Source organism: Schistocerca serialis, chromosome 5 (genome assembly GCF_023864345.2).
Source record: "Schistocerca serialis cubense isolate TAMUIC-IGC-003099 chromosome 5, iqSchSeri2.2, whole genome shotgun sequence".
In the NCBI taxonomy this organism is placed as follows: domain Eukaryota; kingdom Metazoa; phylum Arthropoda; class Insecta; order Orthoptera; family Acrididae; genus Schistocerca; species Schistocerca serialis.
This window is the reverse complement of record NC_064642.1, coordinates 346,497,243-346,520,295: the sequence shown is the minus strand read 5'-3', so window position 1 is coordinate 346,520,295 and position 23,053 is coordinate 346,497,243. Positions and strand designations below refer to the sequence as shown.

Sequence of the window (23,053 nt, the reverse complement as noted above, 5' to 3'; positions counted from 1 at the left end):
ATCTCATTTTTGAGACGTTTGTATTCCTTTTTGCCTGTTTCACTTACTGCATTTTTATATTTTCTCCTTTCATCAATTAAATTCAATATTTCTTCTGTTACCCAAGGATTTCTACTAGCCCTCGTCTTTTTACCTACTTGATCCTCTGCTGCCTTCACTACTTCATCCCTCAAAGCTACCCATTCTTCTTCTACTGTATTTATTTCCCCCATTCCTGTCAATTGCCCCCTTATGCTCTCCCTGAATCTCTGTACAATCTCTGGTTCTTTCAGTTTATCCAGGTCCCATCTCCTTAAATTCCCACCTTTTTGCAGTTTCTTCAGTTTTAATCTACAGGTCATAACCAATAGATTGTGGTCAGAGTCCACATCTGCCCCTGGAAATGTCTTACAATTTAAAACCTGGTTCCTAAATCTCTGTCTTACCATTATATAATCTATCTGATACCTTTTTGTATCTCCAGGGTTCTTCCATGTATACAACCTTCTTTCATGATTTTTAAACCAAGTGTTAGTTATGATTATGTTGTGCTCTGCGCAAAATTCTACCAGGCGGCTTCCTCTTTCATTTCTGTCCCCCAATCCATATTCACCTACTATGTTTCCTTCTCTCCCTTTTCCTACACTCGAATTCCAGTCACCCATGACTATTAAATTTTCATCTCCCTTCACAATCTGAATAATTTCTTTTATTTCATCATACATCTCTTCAATTTCTTCGTCATCTGCAGAGCTAGTTGGCATATAAACTTGTACTACTGTAGTAGGTGTGGGCTTCGTATCTATCTTGGCCACAATAATGCGTTCACTATGCTGTTTGTAGTAGCTTACCCGCATTCCTATTTTCCTATTCATTATTAAACCTACTCCTGCATTACCCCTATTTGATTTTGTGTTTATAACCCTGTAGTCACCTGACCAGAAGTCTTGTTCCTCCTGCCACCGAACTTCACTAATTCCCACTATATCTAACTTCAACCTATCCATTTCCCTTTTTAAATTTTCTAACCTACCTGCCCGATTAAGGGATCTGACATTCCACGCTCCGATCCGTAGGACGCCAGTTTTCTTTCTCCTGATAACGACATCCTCTTGAGTAGTCCCCGCCCGGAGATCCGAATGGGGGACTATTTTACCTCCGGAGCATTTTACACAAGAGGACGCCATCATCATGTAATCATACAGTAAAGCTGCATGCCCTCGGGAAAAATTACGGCTGTAGTTTCCCCTTGCTTTCAGCCGTTCGCAGTACCAGCACAGCAAGGCCGTTTTGGTTATTGTTACAAGGCCAGATCAGTCAATCATTCAGACTGTTGCCCTTGCAGCTACTGAAAAGGCTGCTGCCCCTCTTCAGGAACCACACGTTTGTCTGGCCTCTCAACAGATACCCCTCCGTTGTGGTTGCACCTACGGTACGGCTATCTGTATCGCTGAGGCACGCAAGCCTCCCCACCAACGGCAAGGTCCATGGTTCATGGGGGGTGTTATTTCATATCACTAATAATATACACTGATCAACCAGAACATTACGACCACCTACCTGCTATCGATATAAACACGTGCAGGCGATAGCAGCGTCACCTGCCTAGGAATGATTGCTAGTCAGACACACGCACTGTGCATGTAGTATCAGTGAGCGTGCTGTACAGGTGTAGAATGGGGAAGGCGCGATGTATCTAAGTTTGACCAAGGGCAGCTTGTGATGACCTCGAGGCTTGGCAACAGCGTTGCGGAAACTGCATGATTTGTCTGGTGTCCGAGGAGTTTTGTGCTGTCTTCAACACGTGGCGAAACCACGGTGATACCACGTCCAAACGTCGTGGGGTTGGGCGGCCACCCTTGATTACAGATGTTGGACGTCGTAGGCTGGGCAGACTGGTAAACTGGAGAGGCAGCGAACTGTGGTGGAACTAACAGCAGACTTTAATGCTGCGCAGAGTGCAAGTGTGTCTTAAAACACAGGCACCGAACACTCCTAACTATAGGCCTCCGCAACCGACGACCCATGCATGAGCCAATATTAATACGACGACGTCAACAACTACAAGTGAAATCGGCACGTGAGCATCGACACTAGACGTTGGCGCAGTGGAAGAGCGCCGCATGGCCTGATGAATCCCGATACCACCTTCATCATGCCGATGGGAGGGCGCGAATCCGTCGTCTTCTAGGGAAACAGCTCCTTGATACCTGTACCTCGGGGCGGGCATGCTGACAGCGGCTCCATTATGCTCTGAATAACATTCACGTGGGCATCCATGTGTCCAGACAATCTCGTGCAAGGCAGCACAATGGCCAAAGAGTATCATACACTGGTTGCACACCAAGTACACCCCTTCGTGACGATCATGTTTCCCGACGGCAGTAGCATTTTTCAACAAGATAACGCGCCATACCACAAAGCCAGGAGTGTGACGGAATGGTTCGAGGAACACAGCGGCGAGTTCCAACTGATGTGATGGTCCCCCCAACTGGACACATCTGAGCCCGATCAAACATCTGGGAGGTGATTGAACATGGCGTCACAGCTCATCGCCACCTCCCCGGAATTTACGGGAATTAGGTGACTTGTGTGTGCAGATGTGGTTCCATATCCCTCCAGCGATCTACCAGCGCCTCATTGCTTCCACGTCACGATGCGTCGCCGCTGGTATCCGTGACAAAGGTGAACGTAGCGGCCATTAGGTATGTGGTCATAATGTTCTGGCTGATCAGTGTATACAACAAATGGTTCTACTAACAAACTCACCAATGAACCACACTCCTGGAAATGGAAAAAAGAACACATTGACACCGGTGTGTCAGACCCACCATACTTGCTCCGGACACTGCGAGAGGGCTGTACAAGCAATGATCACACGCACGGCACAGCGGACACACCAGGAACCGCGGTGTTGGCCGTCGAATGGCGAGAGCTGCGCAGCATTTGTGCACCGCCGCCGTCAGTGTCAGCCAGTTTGCCGTGGCATACGGAGCTCCATCGCAGTCTTTAACACTGGTAGCATGCCGCGACAGCGTGGACGTGAACCGTATGTGCAGTTGACGGACTTTGAGCGAGGGCGTATAGTGGGCATGCGGGAGGCCGGGTGGACGTACCGCCGAATTGCTCAACACGTGGGGCGTGAGGTCTCCACAGTACATCGATGTTGTCGCCAGTGGTCGGCGGAAGGTGCACGTGCCCGTCGACCTGTTACCGGACCGCAGCGACGCACGGATGCACGCCAAGACCGTAGGATCCTACGCAGTGCCGTAGGGGACCGCACCGCCACTTCCCAGCAAATTAGGGACACTGTTGCTCCTGGGGTATCGGCGAGGACCATTCGCAACCGTCTCCATGAAGCTGGGCTACGGTCCCGCACACCGTTAGGCCGTCTTCCGCTCACGCCCCAACATCGTGCAGCCCGCCTCCAGTGGTGTCGCGACAGGCGTGAATGGAGGGACGAATGGAGACGTGTCGTCTTCAGCGATGAGAGTCGCTTCTGCCTTGGTGCCAATGATGGTCGTATGCGTGTTTGGCGCCGTGCAGGTGAGCGCCACAATCAGGACTGCATACGACCGAGGCACACAGGGCCAACACCCGGCATCATGGTGTGGGGAGCGATCTCCTACACTGGCCGTACACCACTGGTGATCGTCGAGGGGACACTGAATAGTGCACGGTACATCCAAACCGTCATCGAACCCATCGTTCTACCATTCCTAGACCGGCAAGGGAACTTGCCGTTCCAACAGGACAATGCACTTCCACATGTATCCCGTGCCACCCAACGTGCTCTAGAAGGTGTAAGTCAACTACCCTGGCCAGCAAGATCTCCGGATCTGTCCCCCATTGAGCATGTTTGGGACTGGATGAAGCGGCGTCTCACGCGGTCTGCACGTCCAGCACGAACGCTGGTCCAACTGAGGCGCCAGGTGGAAATAGCATGGCAAGCCGTTCCACAGGACTACATCCAGCATCTCTAGGATCGTCTCCATGGGAGAATAGCAGCCTGCATTGCTGCGAAAGGTGGATATACACTGAACTAGTGCCGACATTGTGCATGCTCTGTTGCCTGTGTCTATGTGCCTGTGGTTCTGTCAGTGTGATCATGTGATGTATCTGACCCCAGGAATGTGTCAATAAAGTTTCCCCTTCCTGGGACAATGAATTCACGGTGTTCTTATTTCAATTTCCAGGAGTGTAGAACCACCAGTAAATCCTCTAGGCCCGTCATAAAAATAAATTTATTCGTAGCTAAGCTTTTTGTGTTTGTAAATAATGGACATCTTTCTTAACTAAATCAGGTGACTTCAAACTTTGTGAAGATCATTCTTATTTCACTGAACTGATCGATTGGCTTGTAAAAGACGTACAATATCTATGACGAATTTCAATAAGGAAGCAGCAGCATCCCCAACTCCTTGAACAGTCCGCTGAAGGACGTTCTTGAGTTCCTCACACGAATAATTCATACTGGATACTGAAGAATTTAGCCTGCCTTGAGTGTTTTAATAAGTGATCCCGTGTGGTGATATGGAACGAACATAAGCTGAATATTCCAGTGTTTTTATTTTTGTAGCTGTGAAGACCAAATAGCGCCCAATCAGTTCGTGTTCCTACATGCAGTTGGCACAAGAGAATCAGTATTTAGTGTACAAGTATTGTTCCAAAGATGTAGGGACATCTATTGTGGTGTATTTGCTTGCCTTATTGATTATCAGAAGGCATTTGATCGCGTGAAGCATTAACATATGATAGTACTAAATGAAACAGGAATTGACGGGAAAAGTCTAAGAATAATAGCCAATTTATACTGGAACCAATCTGCAGTCATGAGAATAGATCAAAAACAATCAGAACATGTGGGAATACGACGTGGCGTCAGACAGATCTGTACAATATCACCGATACTCTTTAACCTGTATTCAGAACACATATACAAAGAAGCCTTACTTGACGTGGAAGAAGGAATCTCAGTGAATGGGGTCACACTCAACAATTTTCGTTATGCAGACGACACCGTGGTGTTTACGGATACAATGGAAGGACCGCAGAAGCTGATAAAATTTCGGAGAAAAGCAAGAAATACGGCTTGGACATCAACACAAACAAAACAAATTTTATGATCATCAGCAGGAAGAACATTCGAGGTGTGAATCTGTACACCACTGGCACAAGCATAGAGCGTCTTTCACAGTACCCGTAACTGGGCGCCGTCATTAACGAAGCATGGGACAACTCGCAGGAGATTAAGTGTCGCATCGCAAACGTGAGGAGTGTTTTCAACTCGATGAGCTCAGCCTTCAAGAGTCACTATCACCATGAACACAAAAAAGCGGATCCTCACTTGTTAGGTGTTCTCAGTTCTCTTGTACGGTGCGGAAACATGGACCCTTACAAAGGCAAACACTGCCACACTCCAAGCCTTTGAAATCTGGCTATACAAAAAAGGGTTGAGAATATCATGGACTCAAAAAGTGACAAACATCGAGCTCCTACATCGAGTTAACAAAAGCACAACAATACCTTGGGCACTTCATGAGGAATTAAAAAAAAAAAAGTGCTGCTTCAACGTATCCTGTAAGGAAAACTCGAGGCAAAGAGACTTCCGGGACGAAGAAGAATTGAAGAACTATTTCGCATTGTAACTGAAAAAGAGAGAATAGCCATAATGATCGCCAACGTCCGAAGTGGACAGGCACGCTAATAATAATAATAAGAAGAAGAAGAAGAAGAAGAAGCTGGTATTTCCAGAAACATTTACATTGAAAAAAAAAAAAAAGAAACCTAAGTGTTACGAAGTTCTTCGCAATTAAATTTACTGTGGAGTTGCAATTCCAGGAATTTAACACTGACAGCTGGTTCTATCTCCTTAACGTATTTTAGATATATCCTGGAGGAAACTTGTCGTAAGTGCTGAAATACATATGATGTAACTTTTCGAAGTGTAGGAACAAAAACATTGACTAGGACCATTTATTGAAGTCCATGAAAAACTCATTACCGCTGTTTCAAGAGGTATACTTGATTTACTGTTTACGGCAATGTTCGTCACAGTTCCGGACAAAACAAACTTATATGGTAATGTTATTGGTGCAAAGTCACTGAAGTACATGAGCGAAAGTAGGAGCCTTTGGCTGTGTGTGTGTGTGTGTGTGTGTGTGTGTGTGTGTGTGTGTGTGTGTGTGTGTGAGAGAGAGAGAGAGAGAGAGAGAGAGAGAGAGAGAGAGAGAGAGAGATTTTTCCTTATAAGAAACATTTGTTTTTATGATTTCTATCCAAAAATTTATTTGTTGAAGTGCTGTGGGTTAAAATTGACAATTTGTAGGAAGTAGAATGTGTAGATTCCATTTAAGGCACTACAAAACGTGACACGTCCACTACGGATGAGTTTTCTATGTAAAATGATTACTGTCACCTAGTTGGACAATTTTCGCTCCCAAAAATGTGACGCGCAAAAGAAATTCCCCCTCCAGTTCTACAAGAGAGAGATTTATGAGAAAATAAAGTCCGGAAGGAGAGGTGGATAGCTATGACGACTAAAATCCTCATCCTTCCACGTGCAATATGAAGGGGGCCCCGTTTAGGAAACCTCAAACAGTGTTACCAAATATGGCAGTTCGGTGGTATTATTTGACTTTCAACGCTAGCGTACCTCGCAACAGTAGAGCTGCTGCTCGTACTCCGTAGCAAATTAACATGGCATCAGGCGGGCCAGGTGCAGTGGGCGGGAGCGGGGAGGTCCGTATGCTAATACGGCGCTAACAGGCTGGCACTCTGCTGACGTACACCTACAAGGTAACGCCGGACGCGACGATGACGGATGCTCCGAGGCTCCACGTGCGCCGGGCGCAAAGCGTCGCGCCCGTCACCGGACCTCGTCGCCTCGGCATTCCATGCGCGCCTCACAAACACCTGTGCACTCAAAATCTGCCCTGTTGGCACTGTCATTATTACAGCAGCATACTGCTCCGCACAGTTTTCCTTTCTTTCCACTTTTAGTACACTTGGGTTACGGATGAAAGCGAAATTCTTTCCACTGACGCTGCAATATTTATCACGCATTATACACAACTGGTTTTGCTTACAAAGCCATTTTCAAGTGTTTACCAACGACGACGACGACAACAAGGCCCACGTTGTAAATAAAAAGTTGCAAATTTATTACGTCTGTCTCACTGAATCGCTTAAGTCTGAAACAGTATTGATAAAATCGTAGAAAATCTTGTGGCTTATCTTGAGCTGCAACAGCACGCATTAGAAAACAGCCAATGACAGCGTACCTGTATAAAACCACCAACACGAAATTTGAATACAGAGGTGTGAATGTAAAATAACAGGAAAATACTTACTTAACAGGCAAGCATCACAGCCTATTAGATAGCCTTCCTTCAACAAATTAGTGACTGTGAAACCTATTGTAAATAACGTGTTCTACATGCTAGCATACGAAGTCATGGTTAAGAACTAACAAAGGCAGAGCACTAAAATTGACTTAATAAGCATTAACTATACATAACAATGTTTTGTTCTGATTTTTGTTTTATGTGCACTAGGCCTTGGTTCAAGGCGTGTTTCTCCGGCTAACGTTTCGTCTGCCAATGCTAGACACATCAGAAGCTGCAACGACTCAGAAAGCAGTTATTATCTCATACACGTTCAGCAAGCCGAACTGTTTATACGTATCCACGATACGGTCGGTTCGTGACGCTTTCAGACGTCATCAGACCGTCGCCAAGACCGCGGAGTCGCACCGACCGTGTGTTGCGAGATAGTACATGGAAAGAGTTGGTGTTGTTTGCTTTAAGTAGCACTAAGGTCCACAGTCTGTCAGGTCCACAGTCTGTGCTGCTTGGTGAGCTTGTTTGAGACTGTAATCGTTTTCTGAGTCATTGTATTCTTGATGGTCCTTTCTCCAGCGTAGGAAGCCGAATCTGTGGGCGGAGATATATGACTTGGACCGCGACCTTGTGACCATAAAACAAAAACCAGGAAGGACGCAATTACCGAACGTGGAGGCGTGCACTCTTTTTGTCTTGTTTAACAAAACTTTATTACTTGTGTTCAACCTAGGTTTCTCGTTCAAAGCCGATTTTCGAGTACACAACAGATTCCAAAGATTGCAACCAAGTGAAGGTAAACACATACCGACTTCATCTATCACTTCTCGACTTGAACTGTGTTATTCCTGTGGACTATTTTGATACCGTCACATTTCTATTATACGATCTTATCACATTCATTAGTGAACTATAAATAAACACACACTGGAATACAACTATGTGCAGAGGAGTTGCTATTTTATGATTACTCATCTATGAAGGAAAGCTCGAAGGTGACACTCCTATGAACGAGTTTCAGAACAAATTCACAACTAAATCAAACTGTTAAGAAGTCTTGATGAGTATCACAGCGTCAGTGGAAAAATGTCGCTTTCATTCATTCAATAACTGTGTGCCTGCTGTGCCCACTAAGGGTAAGACAACGGTCAACAGCAAACACACATAGATGTCCAACTGACAGCAAAATCTCTAAAAGCAGATCTCTGCGCGAAAGCAATTGCGGTTCCCTATCAGCCAGGAATCGATATGTGCTCCTGTTTTATTATATCATGAAGTTCTTCGAATACAGGAAGCCTGTTTTTTTGCTTTCAACAAAATTTTAATGAGCCTGTATTATATTCGGTGCTCTATCTGTGACTGCATACACACAATCTCCCTGTGTATGATTCTCTATCCTTGCCGATTTCTCTTTCTTACGTTCTATTTAACTCATATGTTGCCATCCGTTAGCTAGAGGTATTGAACCTATGTGGAAATTGTTAAATAATCCAAAATCATTGTCCGAACTACTTTTATTGTGATTTTTTCCTATAAATGATTTTATACTTGCCAACACTTACGCTACAACCCTGTCTGGTTGTGGTCACAAAAAACTCTAGTAAAGCTGGGAGAAAAATGCTTCACTGCGCAAGATTCAAATCACAGGACAAGCTGCGTGAGAGTTTTTCAAATGGTTCAAATGGGCTCTGAGCACTATAGGCCTTAACTTCTGAGGTCATCAGTCCCCTAGAACTTAGAACTACTTAAACCTAACTAACCTAAGGACATCACACACATCCATGCCCGAGGCAGGATTCGAACCTGCGACCGTAGCAGTTGCACGGTTCCGGACTGAAGCGCCTAGAACCGCACGGCGAGCCCGGCCGGCGAGAGTTTTTCTCTTTAAAGATAGTAATCGCAAAACAACAATTTTAGAATGTGAGAAGTTCACTGGGTACGTTACATATACAGTAAGTCAACAGGACAACTAGCACTTTGGCAGATCTAGCAAGAAATAGAACAAACTATTCGTTAAATAATATTTGGCCCACCACCAAACAATTAGGATGAAAGTAAGACGGATCCTGGAGTTCACTGGTTATTTTTATGCCTTACAACAGAGCTGAGATTTATTTTATGAAACGGTCAAATGCCGTAACCCAGTGTGTGTCTTTGCAAGGGTTATAAACGTCGGCGGAGCCTGCCATTTAAGATTTCAAAGGGCAAATGGCGGACAGAGCAAGATAATCAACTTCGATACGTCGAATCTCAAATGAAATTTAATTGTAACACTCGACCACTTGCTTCCGTTGCCCTCTTCACAGTACAGATGCTTGACCCCAAGTAACATATGATATGATTCTTGAGTTTCTCCCGGCGTATTTGATAGTCAAAATATCCACGGGTGTGCTGCCGGTCTATAGTGTCCAACGGGCACAATATTTCGGCGATCATACATGTCGCCATCATCAGGTGAACTGACCGACTGAGCTCCTGTGAACGTGCCAGCACGGAAATCCGTGCGCTATGGCTGCTCAGAGGGAACTGGGTTCGGTCGCGGCGGCTATATGGACTCCCGAAGGTTCACAAAGAGGGGGTACCATCACGCCCCATTGACAGCAACATCAGGGCACCTACATATTTGTTGGCCAAATACCTGACGGGAATATTAAGTCCTTATGTGGGTAAATGCCCTCATCACATCCGTAATTCCGTAGATTTTGTTAAACCCCTTGATAGCTTCAGGTTGGATGAGTCAGATATCATGGTGAGTTTTGACGTCGTTTCCTTGTTTACGAGGGTACCCCTGCGAGAGTCACTAGAATTGATTAGTCAGAAGTTTGACGAGAAGACCACTTAACTTTTTAGGCATGTCTTGACTTCTACGTATTTTCTTTTTAATGGAGAATAATATGAACACACGGAGGGAGTCGCCATGGGTAGACCACTCTCACCGGTGGTAGCGAATTTGTACATGGAGAACTTCGAGGAGGAAGCCCTGTCGTCATCCGTATGGAAACCTACTTGCTTTTTCCGTTACGTGGACGACACGTTCGTCATCTGGCCACATGGTATGGATAAACTCCTTGACTTCCTTACACATCTAAACTCCATACACCCCAACATCAAATTCACTATGGAGACTGAAACGGAGGGTAAATTACCTTTCCTTGACGTCTTGGTCAAGAGAAGGGCTGACGGCACCCTAGGTCATGGGGTGTATCGGAAGACTACGCACACTGATCTGTATTTGCACGCAGACAGCTGCCACCACCCTTCACAGAGGAATGGGGTACTTAAAACTCTAGTACATAGGGCGCGCACTATCTCTGACGCAGAGAGTCTACCCCAGGAATTGGAACATCTGAGAACTGTATTTCGAAAAAAAATGGGTACTCAGAGTGGCAGATTCAACGTGCTCTCCGCCCAACCACTGCAGCACAACCTGTTGAGATGGATGAAGTCACGAGGGAGGAGGTAGGCACTGCATTTATTCCATACACAGGCGCACTCTCGGGGAAAATCGCCCGCATTCTGAAGAAACACCGGGTCGGAACTGTGTTTTGTCCTCCGAATAAAACTCGTGCACTGGTGGGGAGCGCCAAAGATGACCTCGGTTTGAGGAAGGCCGGCGTGTACCATATTCCGTGTCAATGTGGCAAGTCGTATATTGGTCAGACGATGCGTACCGTCTAGGATCGATGCCGTGAACACCAGAGGCACACTCGACCGATGTATCCGAGCAAGTCGGCGGTCGCTGAACATTGTTTGTCGGAAAATCACGCCATGGAGTATGACCGCACGAGGATTCTGGTACAGACGTCGAGATACTGGGACAGCGTTGTTAGAGAGGCCATCGAAATTCGCACCAATGACGACCTCATAAACCGTGAATGTGGCTATAATCTTAGCAAGGCTTGGGAACCAGCGATTGGGTTAATCAAGAGTAAATCGAGCAAACGTATAGTTGTGACGACCACGGCGGACAGAGCCATCACACCGACGTCATCTCAGACGCCGTCGCAATCTGTTCCACCGCGCGACCGTGGCGCGGGGCGCGGACGGCAGAGAGAGCGCGCCGCGGGCGGAGGGTATTTAAATCGGCCGCCGCCGCGACTGAACCCAGTTCCCTCTGAGCAGCCATAGCGTACGGATCTCCGTGCCGGCACGTTCACAGGAGCTCAGTGCGTCAGTTCACCTGATGATGGCGACATGTATGATCGCCGAAATATTGTGCCCGTTGGACACTATAGACCGGCAGCACACCCGTGGATATTTTGACAACATATGATATATTCGCGTTTGAAGAGCGAAACAAAACTAGCAACGTTTACGTACCTGTAGCATCCTGGTCGGTTCCAATACAGTCCCTACGCGACGCGGTTGGTATACCCAGGTTCCATTTGCGAAATAGTGTAGAAAGTTATGAGGATTTTTGCTGCCTTTTTCATTGTATTCCCCTTCATTTCATATACTATTACTGAATTTTATTTTGTTTTGTCTAGACTTACCACCACAACACAGAAATGTGGGACATGTAAATGTGAGGAATTATGAACTGATACAAGGCAAAGAAAAACAAATTTAATAGGTAATTCACCATCTACGACGTGGGCATGAAAAACGGAGAACAAATTCAGTTTAGGTGGAGCATAGGAAAGGAAATTGCACTCTTATTTTAAAATAGAACTATCCTGCTTCTACCTAACATGATCTATGGAAACAACGCAAAAACTAAATCTGTATGGTCACATGGTAATTAGAACCACCGCCATCCCGAATGCGAGTCCAATGTCTTAAGCACTGCGCCACCTCGCACAGTAAATTGTGTGAAGGGTGTTTCGGTGAACACAACATAGATGACGGTAACTATATCTCCCACCGTTGCCGACTAAATATTAACGATGGAAATTTGTTCCACCATCAGTATTGAAAGAAAATTCATGTCTAACGTTATGTCTCCGTATAGGCTGCGGAAAGGCAGATGAGCATGACTAGGGTTGTGATTCTATGCTAGAGCAGCGGCAGCAGGTATTTACCTGTTGACCTCGTGGTGCGGCAGAGAGCCGTTGACGGCGACCCTGCTGGTGGCGGGCGGCGGCGCGTTGGCCCTGACGACGACAGTAGCGGCAGCTGGCGCCGCAGGCCTGCCACCCACAGGGGGTTTCCCCGTCACCACTCCGCCAGACGCGCTGCCCCCGCTGCAACAAGCAAAACCCAGTTCAGCCACACGTCTACCAAGCCACTTAACACACGAAAGAAGTGCCAGCGCTAAGTAACTCGTCATACAAAAACTTCAGTGAGTACGTCCGTTACGTTGGCTACCTCAACCTGCAATATGCTAAAACCGAACATCTTTTCTTTAGGCTCACTTATAAATAAAACTTCAGTAGTGTGTTGTGTGTTCATTAATACACAAGAGGCCTGGCTATACGAAAGAGGCGGGAGACAGTCCCTGAGAAGACGAGGAACAAATACGGCATCCGTTACGACGATCTATGTTCAAACAAATGGTTTCCATACTACAAGTCATATCTGTTAATATGACACAGCTTCCAAGTCCCATGTGAAGTGGAGGAGCGGTTTGATGTGATTCCCAATGGCATTTATGCACACGCCGTAATATGTAGTTACACAATATTTCCAAAACACTAGTCTGTAGCCGAATGGAGGTATTTCAGCCTCTGTACTTCTCAGATGGTGTCTACATATAGGCTACTTTTCTGTTACAGGTAACGAGGTTCGACCACACAGCGTGCTACGCAATTCGACCGTCAAGTTCGATGCATCGATCTAAGAAGAATGTGTCAGAATCCTAAATGACCATCATGATCGTTCAATATCGCCGAATACACTTCTTCGAGCAGGGCAGGCAGTATGTCCCGGAAGAAGTTCAGATACAGTTCGTTTTGAATCTAACTGGAGGAAAGACCGATTCCACAAGCCGGTGGTATTATGAAACAGCTTCCAGTATAGAAACTAAGCACTTCCGAAGGAATGTTTAGTAGACCTTACATATTAGGGATCGTATCCTGCGGTTTGTTCCGAATCACTCAGTATACATTTTCGGCAGTTAATGCGGCCTTTGCAGTGTGTAGAACACAGATGGTATATATCACTACAGCAAGAAAACTGTCCAGTACGTAAAATGTCTAAACTTGAGGGTTGGTTTTAATACCACAAAGCATTACGAAGTATCGCTCTAATGGATGTGATATGTCTTTGCTTTCCCCCGATAGCGGACTAGATTATTCAGCCAGTTGAAGGTTATCTACAGTTTAACGTGGAATCAGAATCACGGTTCAAGTAGGAAATTTTTACATAGATACAGTACGTCAGGACCCCGAAACTTCATTGAGTCAAACACACTTTGGGGAAAGGTGACGAGAACTGTATCCATCGCCATGTATGGCCAGAAACAAGCTGCAGTAGTTCCACGCAGACAGCACGCAAGACCAGTATGTGTCACGTATTATGATCACTGACTGACTGTAAACACTGACGACTGACGGAAAAGTCAATTTCAGCCTTTCGCAATACACATCCACCACCCTCCTTATTGGTGATTACTGACACACAAGCACTGTCACGCTCTTCGACCTGAAATTATCTCGTTCGAGTCCTACTCAAAGAATCTGCATCAACAATATTTGTTCAGCGTAGGTCGGGAGAGTGGTAGCATACAGATTCTCGTCATAAGACTGAGTGCAAATGTCCTAGGTTTGATTCCTAATCGCGGTGTAGTCTATACGGACTAAGAACGTGTGACTCCTAATGGTAATGACTCTGACGGCCGACGTATGCAATCTTCGGCGCTATGTACGTAACTCTCATTTCTACAAGCATCATCGACACAACGTGTTGTGGCTGAGATAAGGGCGTTTAAGCAGGTAATTATATATCGCATACATTGGTCAGATGAAGACACCTACGATAGATTTTACCAAGAGAAAATATGGTGGATTTTTCCAGTCAGCAGCGGATAACAGCAACCAGCCGATAACTTTCCTGAACACCTTTCTTAATGGCATTATTTATACGTGAAATAACACGCCTGTTGTACAGTGAAAGATGTGAATCTTCATTCCCCGTGACAGATCTCGTGCATTTAGTTACAGATTTTAGATAATTTTCCACGTCCTGTTACGTAAACGTTGGGTTGGTTCGGCATATCCATCTCAGTTAGCAACACGCATACACATTAGTAAAACACGAAGGGTAGACACTGCACGTTAATAAGCTGGTCGTGTGCACGAATTATCTTCTTGCCTCGATTTTACAGTGTGTGTGTCAAGATGGCAATGGAAGAAGATGGAAAATAAGTATGGATGATCTTGCCCAGTAAAGGTGGCGTCGTGGAGCCAGGAGACGAGTCTTTCGGCCATTAAGGTAGTTGAAAACTCCAGACTGAACAAACAGCCACTTTAAATGAGATCTGTAAAATCGGAAATAATGCTAAAGAAAAATAGATAACGTAGTGACATTTGACCAGTTTGAAAAACACTCTGTATTGCTACGAGCACAGGAAATTGAATGGTGGGTGTAGATCTATCACAACGCAGTAGAAAATACAAGTGGTCACTGATTTAGTGATCTTAAGGACTCTGCAGTGCGTCCTTTAGATGATAACGCAGAAAATTTTGCTAATTCCGTGGGGAAAGTTATACGAATAACAAGCAGTGCTTGGTAAATGGTGGCTTGTTTAAAATTGTTTATTCGTTGCCCACACTATTCGGAGGGAATCAACCACAGAAAAATTCATAATTTGTCTGTACGTAGCATAAACAGTGAGAACAGGAGAAATTAAAGCGGCTGCACTAACATGTAACTACCGCAGCAAACGCTAGAAAAGTGTCTGGTTGACTTTGGCGGTAACGGAGCTTAATCGAATGAAGCAGGGGTTGTGAGGGTTAAAGGGACCAGACTGCTACGGTCATCGGTCCGAATGAAGAAGAAATCGTAGAAGTTGACACTAGGAACACTATCTTCAGGTTTTGTGCTAAGTAGCTTTATTTCCTCGTTACAGCATCAATTCGCTCTCTGTAATTGTCAGTAAAAATTAGGAGCTTTCTTCCCAGAGGAGGAGATGTATATTTATTCCTCCGACAAACTGCTTTCCTCAGCAACATCATCGTAAACATGAAATGAGCATAATAAAACAAATTCAGGCCTTAAAAACGTATTGATCGAACTCACGACAGCTTGTGGATATTTTGCTAACGCGGTGGTGCGTTATAAAACGCCCATCCTCCACGTGCCTTTTATCTTGTAAATCTCCAATGCGTCACCGAAAGCCCCGCTCCAGAAGAAAGAAAGGAAGTTACACGAGCTATATTTAGACACTTCCCGCGCCCCTCTGCTTCTTTATATACAACTGCCGCCATGCGGCTGGAGCAAAAGAAGTTCCGGTCTCCAAATTTAGGCGCCTTGGACAATGGGCCACTCCCTGATTTCCTTACAAAGTAGCGCTGAGATAGACCAAAATAAAACACACCTCTGAACATGGCACGCAGATTTGTATAATGCTTAACTAAAGAGACAACATTAATGTCTAATGTGTTTTTGGTTCAACGCTGTCCTCTGAAGGATAAAACAAACGAAACCAAAACAGTGCGACGCTTATTCTAGGAGGGCTGGGAACTTGCCTAACCGCAATTTCCTCTGATACAATCTTGACGCAAAACAAACTTACGGTGTGTTGCAACACTTTCAAAGCAGAGTTGTTGCGCACTGATGTCTTCAAAGAAACGTGCGAATTGTCGTGCTCATTCAGACATGGCATCTATTTAATTATAATGGAAAATTTTCCAAACGGAAGTTGCAAACCCCCAAAGTCATACGATGAACAAAGTGGAACGCTCCGGTGAAGCAAGTACTGGATTTCGGTTCACTGAGATTTCGGTTCACTGAGAACACATTAAGCGATATACCTAAAGGTGATAACCTTCCAAAATTTTGTTGCATATAAATCACCAGAATTATTAAAGTGTTTGGAATTCTTGTAAGTTCGTAGTGTGTCCACAACTTCTCGAGCAATCCGATACCTGTACTACATGTCAACTTCTGTTACGAAGCTACAACAGAATAACCTAAAATCGGAAACTGACACACAAATTAATCACCACCTACTTACTCTTGAGAACATTCCACAATTCTCAATCAGAAAACACGGAAAATTAAACTACATTGTTCAGAGACGAGTCGTGGATATTGATTTGCCGCATCATACTATGGACTACGAACATCTCCATCAGCTTGTCCTGCGTTGGTAGCTTCCTGTTGACTCTGCGAGGGGGGAAAGCTACAGGGTATGGCAAAGGAGCACGGGAGTTTTGTGAACATCGAAATGAATATGTTTTTAAGCGTTACACTTACAAAGGGTTAAAAGAACAAAAGGAATGAGACTGCTCGCATTACTAAGTATGTTCCATGGCGTATTCGTGGGCGCTGTTTCTCAATATTTAACTGTGTCCTTACGCAATGACAAGTTTATCCGAAATCGATCAACTGCGTAGCAGCGGACGAGCAATTTACTGCATACCGTTCTGGCATTCCGCCAGAAGATCTGTGCGAGATCTGACCCAAGAAGAAACGATAATAGTGTTACACATTTGTATGCTTAACAAATACGTCCACTGAGGGAGGGATGTCTTCGAAGTATGACCAATGTTCTCCATTTCTACATCCGTTGCTTCCACTGCTTAGAACATTTATTTAATGTAGTTTCCCGTGATGCTGCGCCGGAATATCGTCAATTTTTTTCCCTCCTTCCAGGTGAACGGAAGAACACTACACGAACAGTATAGCAGAAAAGCTCTTAGCAACATTCCCGAACTTTCCGCAGAATGAGAAAACAGTTAAAGGTCAGAAAAACAGTCACCTCTAACACTCCAAGATACATAGTACCTTAGTAATACGTGCAGTCTCGTTTCTTTTTGTTAAACATGTACGTCCTAGATGGGAATAGTTATTTTTCCTAGGAATGAAATGTGATACTTGCTCAAGCACGCACTCGTTCAACGCAGCTATGCACTTCATGTAAGCTGACAAAGATCGCACTAAAACCTTGGGAAGTCTGAGCACATGTGAGCAGTTTCAACAAAGCCAAGAGCCAGAAGGGAGCGTGCCGTTGTAACAGCGACACTTCGAACCCCAAGTTTTTATTCCGGTTCGGTCAATCCTGCAGTCTGTCGCATTCCAGAACAGCAACTATCGCGGCGACCTACGAACATTTCGTCATTCCATGCCAAGAAAATGACGCAGACAACTGTAATCAGTGAAGCACTGCAGTATGACTCATATTTTACGAGAAAGCCTTTACAGATCGCCGCTCTTTCAAAGAAACAGGCTGAAATACTATTTCAGGTATCAGTTATCCGCAATGCGTGAATATATGTAAGACATGAGAAAATATTTCATATGTATATAGGAAAACGCACCGTTTACACTCATTAAGCTACGTTATATCAAAACAGAGAACGAAAGTTTCCGATTAGATGCTTACAATTAACGTGTTTTGAACGCGTAAGTAACGTAACCATCACGCTCTTTTAATGTTTCTGCTTTTAATCCCGTGACACGCGAGCTTCCTGATTTACCGTCTTAAATGATTGCCTAACCATATCCCCATAAGCTAAAGATGGGTAATTTCCGACCCGCTGTTTCAGGAGAGTAACACACAAAGTGGTATCCTTCATGCTCGATGCTTCGCAGCATGTATGTATTTGATGGACATCTTGTTGCACATCCTGAACTCGGCATATCAAAAGTATTTATTCGCCAGACCGGCATCTAACAACAGAGGACAAACAACCTATGTCGACAACACAGCAACACTTTGTATACTCCGAATCAGAAACATAAGATTACTCACATACTGTACTCGTCACTACATCAGGCGACGTGACCTGTCAAGTTTAAACCCTTTATGGTTATAAACGATGTCAATATACAAAACATAGGAACTCAATGAATATTTAAAATGTAATTACAGCTCTGTACAAAACCATGTGTACACGATCAATATCCCTCGGTAAAAGCAGTTTCTTACCCCTTCAGCACGCATCGTTGCGTGTTCTTGTTATAATGGCGTAAAACCCCGAACGCAATAAGAATGACCATCTGTTCAAAATAGAGTTAAATATTATGACACACGATTTCTTCTATCAGTCGTACGTGTACTTCTCTCACTCACACTTCAATATCCTATCGGAAACTACTGCCACAGAAAATGTAGGACTGTTCGTTAGGGTAAGGAGTCTCATAGTACAAGAAGTAATAAAGCGGCCTTTCAAATGTTACGTGTGGCATGTTTTGTAAATATACTGAACAGCAGTTTTCGGCAACAAAACGTGCATTTTGCATTATCCGTACTTTTCGGAAATCCACGCAATCTCAGGAGTGCATTACCCTGGATAATCGACAGTTTACTGTAGTTCTAGTTACATCAAAGGCAGCAAGGTTTTGTTCGAGATTTATTATGGCTTCGTAAAGACAAAAATCACATTCCAATTTCATAAAAGGGTGGCTTGTGGATGAAATTAGCGAATGGTTTCTGCTATTCCGAGCTGATGTATTGTTGCGAAAGTCGACATGGCATTAAGCGGAAACATATTGCGGCTGATCTCTGCACCCCGTATGAGAATCTACTCTTCAGCATCCATTACAACATCAGAGACTAGATTCACTACAGAGAAGCAAAATAATATGAACTATATATGAACATGAAACGGAATACTAGTATCCTCTGACGAACAAAGAAGGGAGTTCCCACTCGCTCCGTACAGAGCTAGGTTGATTCAATGGAATACAAATTGGAAAGTTACAAAGAAACAGCAAACCCTAGGATTGTAAACAAACTGCCTCCAACCGCCACGAATTGCATAGTGACTTGCGGGGGTAAATATATGTAGATGTAGACTCCGATCTCATGGAAGTAAGGAAAAATGCAACTAAAGACATTTTCTCATTTCTTTAGCGACCGTGAACGGTGATAATACCAGGGCGTGGGGTACTAATTCATCTTCTCCCCTCACGGGACACGAGAATGTTAAACTCAACGAAATGGCTGAGTACTACAGGACACGAAGGCCATCAAAACAAATTTATTCGATATGATCTATCACAGCAGTTTAACAGATGTCAATTCAATACTTTTATTTTAGCCAGAAGACAAAAGCACAAGAGTTCTGCATCAGCCTTCTCTGGACAGGCATTAATTTGTATGAGCTGCTATTAACAAAAGGAAATACTTGGCGCATACGGCGAACAGATTTTACAGCAAGCTAAGGAAAATGAATGTTGGCTTTTATCCCAAACAATATGCGGTAGTCAGTCAGCTCCTTAACCGTTTGGTTAATAAACAGCATTAAATGTTTCACATGGCTTAGTCTCTGAAAATGTGCAGCACTGAAACGGAAGTTCTACTAGTGAATGGAATGCTGACGTTGAGCGCTCACTCGACATCACGGTATCTTTTACGTTATATGATTGACACCTGAGACGTCGGACGTATTTTCCTAAATTAGGAATTTGACATGAATAGGAAAACATTGGGTAGCTTACCCCCTGAAAGTTAGCAAGCACCACTGCTCTGGCAAACTCTCTCTACCACTGCGTAGGAAGAGAAAATATCTTTTGCTAGAGTTTCAATATAAAAAAGTGACTCACTTACTGCACACAGAAGTACTTAGTTTTGAATTTTAAATATGATTACAGAAGATGCAAATTAATGATTGACGTACCAAAAAGGACAATGTTTGGCACAATATCTTGAACTGACTATTTCTCTCTACCTCGTACATATTGTGTGTTGGGTTCTTATGGGTCTGCATGTATGACTCCTCTCTTTAAAATGTCTGATATTTGCAACAGTTTAAAGATTTTAGTTTCATATTTCGTCATTTGCATTACAAAATGTAATGTCTTCAGATGTAACAATATACAGTGTGTTTAAGACAGGTCTCAGATTGAAACGTTCTCATGAAAATAACTCACTGACTGCCAAATAAGCCTCGCTAGTGTAGTTCATTACATTGATATGCTTTTTTTACGTCATACAGCATTCGCATTATTAAACATTTTATTAAACAGTTTTACAACATTATTGGTTGACGTTATGGAATGTCTTACGAAATTTACAAAACAGGAAAAGTTTTTGCTTAAGCCATTTTAATTACAAAAACGTTTCATAACTGTACGTTCTTGCAGCGTGTTGTCATCTTTAGGTGCCTATTTATTGTTAACACATTATTCTGCGTGGTACTTTATTCTGTGACGCTTTCCTACGTGTGCGTGTTAACGTGGCGAAATATTGTCTACTCTGATTAATTAGTTTGATATTAACCAGTTAAAACCATCCTGTGTTTACTCTGAGATAAACAGACAAAATTGAGAGGATACACAACAACGTCACATAACAACTAGAACACCTACGAAAAACCATTATGAAAGTCTGTGTAACACAGAATGATGTATTAACAATAATACGGGCAGTTGAAGGTCACACTGTTCTCTCTTAATGTCTCCTGCGAAATTAATCTTAGTAATAGAAGAAGTGGCAAACAAAAAACGCGCTGCGTTTTGTGAAGCGTTCACTCGTTAGCAATTAACAACTTTTAACGGTGAATTTATACAACATAAAAATTAACTTGTTCATCATTGTGTAGCACAAACAGGGGTAAAAATTGCTACAGAAGTGTGCAGATACATCCGTTCTCAGTGCGGACCACTAAAGGGGCAGAATAAATAACTATATCCTGCATTACATCTCAATTCGGCTAGTAAGCAGTTAATTTGTTATGAACTACAAAATTAGAATAATAATGTAAAAAAATCCTGTCTTGACCGAAATCAGTGTCAGGCATAAAAAGGACTTGGCTGCGAATAGGACGTCATGTGAACTGCAGTATAGTAAGCAGCAGATAGAGCGCTTCCGCAGTGCTTTGCAATTTTCAGCTGCCTATTTATTACTAATACATTACTCTATGCGACACGCAGTAGTTTGTGGTCAGAATGATGTGCTATTCGTAGCGGATCATTTTATGTATGATGATGTATACGGTATTGAAACAAGTCATATGTTGTTAAAATTTCTTTTTTTTTTAAATCTTATGGGACTTAACTGCTAAGGTCATCAGTCCCTAAGCTTACACACTACTTAACTTAAATTATCCTAAGGACAAACACACACACCCACACCCGAGGGAGGACTCGAACCTCCGCCGGGACCAGCCGCACAGTCCATGACTGCATCGCCTCAGACCGCTCGGCTAATCCCGCGCGGCGTTAAAATTTCTTTGCGATCGAGACAGAAAACATACTACGAACAGTATTGGGATCTCTTCATCTCAGTGAAGATGTCACACTTTCAGTCAAATTCGTATGAGATTTATGCAGTAATATTGTTCTTCCACCTCTCGCGGCCCGCCCGCAATCGCCCCCCCCCCCCCCACCTCCTTTCACCGTCGCCGCTACCACAACAACATGAGGAACGACGGAGGAGAAGCACCACAATGGTGTTGACATTTCGCACCGGAGATGCGTAGACAGTAGAGGCGCAGACAGAGGCGGCACTCACCAGGCTTTGCACGTCCCGGAAGCAGCGGGGGTGGGTGCGGCGCGGGGGTGAAGCCTGACTGGGGGCCGGTGCTGCCTGTGGCCGAACATGGCCAGTGGTGTCGGCGGCCCTGAGGTGTGCACAGGCCGGCGATGCGCGCGCGACTAGCGACTAGAGCCTGGGGACTGGGCGCTGCACGGCGCGGCGCCGGGACGTCACACAATCAACACAACACGGCCGCTACAAAAAGAAGCGCTGCACTTGCTGCGTCATTCGCCTCGCGAGATTCAATCGCTCGCACAGGCAAAACCGCCGCTCACTTGGCGCGCTTTTTGTCTTCGGCAGCGGTACACGGCAGGCACGACCTCCACGGTCACGTCTTCGTCACGGTAACGGGACACTTGCTTCTGGGAATCGCTAGGAGCTAATCGATACATTATTGCCTGTTTTTTAATCACAACAGTTAGTTGTGTAAGCATTCCAGTCTCTCACACTGCAGTTACGGGATGTAGTTATCCAATCTCCGCATCAACACATTTAACTATGCTCCAGCTCATATCTGGAACTACACTATCTCTCATCAAAACTATCCACATAAACCATTAGCGAGCATTAATACGGCGTGTGTCCACGCTTCGTCTTTTATGGAGGGTTGAACTCGACTGGTTACACTTTCAGTCACACACCTGAATGTCTGTGGAGGATGGCAACCCATTCCTCAAGAGCCGAAACCACAGAAGGCTGTGCTGGTGCACTTCGGTGTCTGGAGCGAAACCGACATTGTAACTCATTCCAAAGGTTTCCCCACTGCGCTCAGGTCAGGGTTCCTGGTGCTGTGACCAGACGAAGCTACTTTCGTCAGGCCACAACTGTGTGTTACTTGTCTGCTCTGGGAGAATGCTCATCAACTATAAAAAATGAAATATTACTTCACTTTATTACATAAATGAGTAAAACATTTACGTAATTTTGACACAATTTCATGCTATAGAAATACTGGACAATTTACAACTCTCATCAACTAGCAAAGCGTCTCTTGATGCACCAATTAACAAACTCTTCTCCTCAGGCACAATATTCAACATTAACGAAGTACATTTCATCTGAAACTTTAATGGTCACTGTCCTACTCGATGATGCTGATTGCTCAGCTGAGGTCTCGAACTGCGAGACGTCTTGCATTGCTCGACACTAT

The 23,053-nt window shown here is 44.4% G+C and overlaps 1 protein-coding gene across 4 annotated transcripts in view; it reads right to left on the bottom strand.

The window, feature by feature from the left end:
• LOC126480950 (WD repeat-containing protein 47) overlaps positions 1 to 23,053 on the bottom strand; it is a 702,106-nt gene that overhangs the window by 264,464 nt on the left and 414,589 nt on the right. For all 4 annotated transcript variants that reach the window (XM_050104374.1, XM_050104375.1, XM_050104377.1 and 1 more), the window contains one exon: positions 12,341 to 12,502. In XM_050104374.1, the coding sequence (XP_049960331.1) occupies positions 12,341 to 12,502 (162 nt within the window). The remainder of the gene's footprint in view (positions 1 to 12,340; positions 12,503 to 23,053) is intronic.